Consider the following 6,160-nt stretch of genomic DNA (forward strand, 5'->3'; position numbering starts at 1 on the left):
AAAGTGACTGTCAACCTTTTGATTATCCTTCAGTACCTTGAGAATTTTCGTGTTATTTGCAACAGACAGTCTGCATTTTCCTTCAAAAGGCAAACCATCAGCATATCGTCAAGAAGCGTTAACTCGTTAAGTCCGAGAGCTTTCCTGTGGCTGTTCCTGTTTACTCAGAGAAGGGGGGGAAATGAGATGGGAAAACATCTTTCCCTCAGCTGGTGCTGATTCTTTCCAGTGATGCTCACATCACTCGTTTCCCCTCCTCTCCTCCATATGTCCTCCTCCCAGCCAGTTCGCACTGTTTCCTTTGTGAGAAGTGCTAAATTGATATTCTCCTCCACCTCCTCCCTCTCCCCTTCTGCCTCAGGTGTGCTGAGTCAGTTCACCCTCATCCTGTGGGGCACTGGACCCAGTGTCGTCAACCCCTCGTCGTCCAATTTTCCTCGGCCATCCAACAACAGCTGCAAGACCTTCGACGCCCAGCAGATCTGCATCGGTGAGATCACATGAGCCGACACACAAACCAAAGTTAAATGGGCTCATTTGTATTTTGTGCTGGCTCACAATCGAGGTTATAAAAAAAACAGGCTCTGGGTCAGACTGTTTGCGTTTTTTTAATTTGTGAAAAGCGAATGTTGTGAATACAGATTGCTTCTTTTACAAGGCTCTCGTTCGTCTGTTTATGTGCTCCATGAATATGCACGTAGCCATATGTCATGTTAGTGTGAATCAGAGTGTGGGACGTACGGAGGAGCAGCAGCGGGAGATTAAACCTGTGTTAGTGCAGGAGGTGCTAGGCTGTGAACAACTGCTAAAGACGATGACTCCCTCATTGAAAGGCAGATGAGGTCCTGAAGCGTCGCTCTGCTTCCAGACAGCAGTCAGACATTTTCTTCTCCAAATCAAATCTATATTATATATATTTTGTGGTCACTGGTCCCCGATTTTCTAATAACTTCCAGAAAATCAAGTTGAAGGTTCCTGAACAGGTCTGGTCTGGATTTGATTTATTATCGAGAGAAAATGACAAACTTCCATTCGTCCTTTTAACAAATTTAGTGTCCTGTCAGTGAGGTTGAAATTTACAGGCAGTTATGCAATGCAATAAAGTTTTGAACAAAAAAATTTACATTTACATGGGTTTAATGCTCTCACTTTTATCAGCTGTTAAAGTTTTATCACTGTTTTCTACATAAAAAAAACTTTGTAAATTGAATTATTATCTACTTTGACAAAACTTTGGCTCTTTTTCTAAATATTTAAATTTTAATATTTTATATGAAACTCTGAGTTTGATTCATTTTTTAGTCAAACAGAAAATTGAATCAAAGTAATTCATCAATATAAACTGAAATTCTAGATAAAAACACAACTTTAGTCTCTGGACACTATCATTAATATACAATATTATTTATAAGATAATTCTTTTAAATATCCACAAATCAGAAATTTCCTGAGAGGGTTTAACAATCTTCTATCATCTCCCTCTCTCCTTCTAGAGTGCAGCCCCGGCTTCTCCCTCTTCCTCCAGGGTTGTGTGAAGTTGTGTCCGCCGGGCTTCACGTCCGGGCCGCAGCTGCTCAACCTCTCGCTGGAGAACTGGGTGGACCTGTCCTCAATCCAGGCCTGTCTCCCCTGCAACCCCGCCTGCCTCACCTGCTCTGGCCCCGGCCCCACAGACTGCCTGTCCTGTCCGCCTCACAGCCACCTGGTCCTCACCTCCTGCCTGCACCAGAACCAGGTCCAGCGTAAGTCCCCTCTGGCCGGGGGACTCCAGGGAGACGGAGCCCAGCCAGAAGAGGAGATCCCGGCGGGAGTAGACATGAACAGCCAAGAGGGTGAGGAACCCCCGGGGCTCAGCGTCACTCCGTCCACTCAGCTGCCCGCCGTCGTGGCCGTGCTCAGCTGTGCCTTCATCCTGGCTGCCTTTGTCGGGGTCTTCCTCCTGCTGCAGATGCGCTCAGGTGGTGCCTCACTGGGTTGGAGGACCAAACTGCCCTCTATGTTTTCAGAGACAAGGGGGGTGCAGGTGGGTTTTGGTTTTGGCTTCGGCCGAGGACGGGAGAAGAAGACGCGGATATGTTACAAGGGGATCCCCACTGTGTGGGGGGATGAGGACATGATCGCCTACGAGTCTGAATCAGACAGCGAGGAAGTGGACGGGAACGGCGAGAGGACAGCTTTCATCAAGACGCAGAGCTCCATCTAGATGAGCCTGCGTCTGCTGCCGCGGCGATGACTTGATACAAGAAGGACAATCGCACAGATGCTACATCCACACTACTACATTATTGTTTGACACATCAACTCTGACATGTATTCACCTGGCGTCCACACTACTCTGGAGTTTTAGAGCTGCTAAAACAGAGAAGTTTGGAAACGGTTTATTTTGAAAACTACAGGCTGTGTTTTATTCTGGAGGGGCAGAAACAGAGATGTTTGGAAACGATGACGTAGACACTCAGTGCCGCTTGCTGATTCGGTCTTTTCTGTTACAACGTAGCCTTTGCTGCTTCGTCAGGCTCCTGTCGTCTTCATTAACAGCTTTTGTGCAGTTTAATTCTACGTTTTACTGCTTGTGTGTGTAGGAGACAAGATATAATTTGAGCAATCTGCGACACTGCCCGTGTCCAGCGGAGCACGCATGCCTTTCTGTTTCCATCGACACAAGCATGCCCACTGTACACCAGTGGTAATGTGATCTGCGTTTTCAGGCACGTTGGTATGGACGGGGATTAAAATTGACATGACGACACTCCATTAAACAAATCCTAATAGTTCGAAATGTCATTTTCAAACAAAAACGTAGTAGTATGGATGAAGCCAGAGTCCGACAAAAACAAAACGCAGGCCTCACTGTCCCATCAGCACCTCATCCACATACACTCAAGAGTCATCAGACATCTGAATTTCATGTATTTATTTACATTTATTAATTTATCTCAGTCATATTTTGATCCCAGATGTATTTATTATGCATTTGAGAACTCTCTTTGTCCAGTTTATTAAACTGATGTGGTATTGTACTTTACTTAAACTTGGGGGCTTGCAATAAACAAAAGCTCAAAGCAGCAGCAGCAGAGATTTAAAAGAGAGTGTAAAAGAAAATCCTCCAGAAACATTGAACACTGCATTTCCCTTAATGCAGCTTAATAGCATTGTTATATTCTGCCCTTTCTGGTAAATTCCCATTTCACTATAAAATCCAAACTGGGGTTATTTTTGACTCGGGCTTTGAAATTACAGTGACATTAAATATGAATCTGACAAACTCCAGGTCCTCACAGATCTAATAATCTGTCTGGTTCTGGGTTTTATCAGATACTTGACAGATTTCTTTGGGGCTTGAGGTTGTGACGTTGACAAGTTGTTCATTAATCGTTTGAAAGCTTTTTTCTTTTTGAGTAGAGGATTTCTGCAGCTTCACTCTGGGATGACATAATAAAACATCCTGCAGCTGTTTGATGAGCAGCAAACTGTGGAGGATGTTCTGCTTTCAATCAGGCCGCAGTGGAAACTGCCACTAAAGCACAGACACATCAGATAAAACATCATGTTGACTTATCACAGTGTTCTACTGTCGTTTGGGGGAAGTAAAAAAAAAAAAATCCCTCGCTGACCTTTACAACATTTTTCTTCTCGTTTGCTGTTTGTAAGAACTGAAATAATTTTCTCTCCTTTTCCTCCATGGAGCAGATATTGATTTCGGGGTTTCTCTCCCAGAATGTCTTCATCAGGGTAAAGCTTTTTTTTTTTTCCATTTCTATTGTGAGCACCGTTCAATGACAGACGAATACATGTTTTATTTCCTCCATTTATAACAAACTGAATCTAAAGGCCTGAATGGTTCAGTGATTAAAAAAAAAAAGAACTGATCTTGTATTTGCATTTTCTATGTTTGTTTTATATGCTTTTTTATTTAAAAAAATGGATGTTAATATTGTGGAGATTCAGTTTCTAGCTGAAATAAAAATTCTGTAACATTTGTGTCTCTGCTTCCAGATTAAATTCAGCCGCTGACACACAAACGTCACGCAGGAGAGCAGCTGGCTCATTACTTCTTCATGGCCGTGTGTCATTGTTGCGAGCGTGTTTCGCTTCTTTCTGAGTGCCAGTGGTGCGTCTTCTCCCTGATATCCAGTTGCCAAAAAGCCTTCAAGACATTGTTCTCTCAAACCTCCAATATGGCGACACCCACCTCCCCCTTTAAAGTTTAAATGAACACAAATGGAGGAGGTTTGCAGGAGAAATGAGGTTGGCAACAATCTGCAGCAGCTTTGTTCACTAGCAGCTTCCCTCTGAATCACTCTGTACACAGACTGGTTTCTGGGTTCATGGGTGAAGATACATTCATTCTGTGGCCTGTAATTAGATCTCGCTGCGCAACTCACTTTCCCTCACGTGCATCACGCTTTGCATTATAAATAGTGAATACGTGTGAAAGTAAACGTGTGGATTGGCTTGTGTAGTTTTAAAAATAGTTTTTTATCTCCTCGTTCACACCTTCATTACATTTTTTCTGCTAAGTCTGGTTTTCATGTATTTTTTTCTCTATAAGCCCTGTAGCTTGTATTAATTAGCTGCCATGTACAGAGCGCTGCTGCCGACTAACTGAGCTTGGCAACGAGAAATTTTAGAATAATTAAAACAGCACCAAGTAGGATGGCACTATAGCAGAGCGCACACTGAGCCAAGGCCCAACAGTCACATTAAATTCAATCAAGCTGCACCAAACTTTCACACACTCACAGAGATCAGTTCTTTAAATGCCGGTGAAAATGTCAAAAGACGACCTTTTGCACGATGTGATTAAAAGAAAAAGAAAAAAGACCTGGATCCGCTTCTTTGTCTGGATCCAGGTTAAAATGTATTGGCCCATGTTCCAGCCTTCCACCAAGTTTCATAGAAATCAGTTCAACCTTTTACTAAGTACAAACAAATAGACAAAAACTTAAGGTGAAAGTCAAAGTACCACATTAACTTTTCTACTGGATGGATGGATACTTCACCCCCATGGGAATGAAGTAAATAAATACTTAAATTAATAAACACTTGATTAAAAGTAATGTTTGAAGTACTTCCAAATATACTTGTAGCCTATCCCCTGATGCAACAGTCTACTCCATCATTATAGCTGAGTGTTGGTGGTGACCTTCTGAATCATTCTCATCATTTCTTCTTCAGTGAAGCTGCTGCTGCACGTTCATCGTGCTCTTCTTGAAGGAGGCGGGGTCTAATGTTACCTGCCTGCTCTGATTGGATCAGAGAACCAATTTGCCTTTAATTATTGATTACCTTTAAAAAATATATATACAAAAACTTGAAATGAACTGCTTTATGAAAATGAGTTTAAAGTACAGATACTAGTACCGATGGATAAAAAGTGAAAAGTACCTGAAAATAAATGTACTTTGTTTCAGATACGTGAAAAGTGCACCTAAGTAGATTAATGACATAAAAACATCCCACAACCAAACCCTCATTCTTTCTAACTCTCACCAACAACTGATAACAAACAGGGCCTGATAATAACCGTGTTAGATGGATGCATGATCCCACACTGGGAAATTCCTGGAAAGACATGAGTGAGGCAGTAAATGTACTGATGAGATTGTTGGTGATTTGTTTCGTGGTTTAAATGCTCAGTGACGACCATGAGTGTGTTGGGCTGTTGTCAGTTCATCAGCAGGACTCCTGCGGCTCGAACATCGAGCCCAGTCTGATGCTGGAGGATTAAAGCAGCAGACTGTCAGCTCAGAAAACAAGTTGAGAAACACCAGCAGAGTGAAACAGACGCCCAGTGTCCCCAGGGGGCCACCACAGGCGTTACACTCCCCTCACTCCTTCCACACATGCAGAGCCTTGATCACTCAGGGGCCTCCTGTCATCATACTCTTCTCTCTCTCTGTTTATGTAGCTCTTTGTGTTCCTGCTCAGACTCTGTCACCAGCATCTTCTCCTCAGACTTTAAACGTGCTGTTAACATGACGTGACATCAGCTCTGCTCAGTCACACCCACTCGTCCGCAGCTTCTCCGAGTGGGACCCCACCGACGACTGAAGCCTTGGAAAGACTGAAAAGAGGCAGATCTCCAGAACCTCAGACGAACCTGACAGAAGCTGCAGCTACTGACTCAATGTTGCCCCCTACTGACGCAGAAAAGAGC

At 43.3% G+C, this 6,160-nt stretch overlaps 1 protein-coding gene across 3 annotated transcripts in view; it reads left to right on the forward strand.

The window, feature by feature from the left end:
* The window catches only part of furinb (furin (paired basic amino acid cleaving enzyme) b), an 83,190-nt gene extending 79,213 nt beyond the window's left edge, over window positions 1-3,977 (forward strand). For all 3 annotated transcript variants that reach the window (XM_069529279.1, XM_069529281.1, XM_069529280.1), the window contains 2 exons: window positions 362-490; window positions 1,494-3,977. In XM_069529279.1, coding sequence (XP_069385380.1) covers window positions 362-490; window positions 1,494-2,203 — 839 coding nt within the window. In that variant the 3' untranslated portion in view covers window positions 2,204-3,977. The remainder of the gene's footprint in view (window positions 1-361; window positions 491-1,493) is intronic.
* Window positions 3,978-6,160: the final 2,183 nt, after the last annotated feature.

This window comes from Paralichthys olivaceus, chromosome 7 (assembly GCF_024713975.1).
Source record: "Paralichthys olivaceus isolate ysfri-2021 chromosome 7, ASM2471397v2, whole genome shotgun sequence".
Classification (NCBI taxonomy): Eukaryota; Metazoa; Chordata; class Actinopteri; order Pleuronectiformes; family Paralichthyidae; genus Paralichthys; species Paralichthys olivaceus.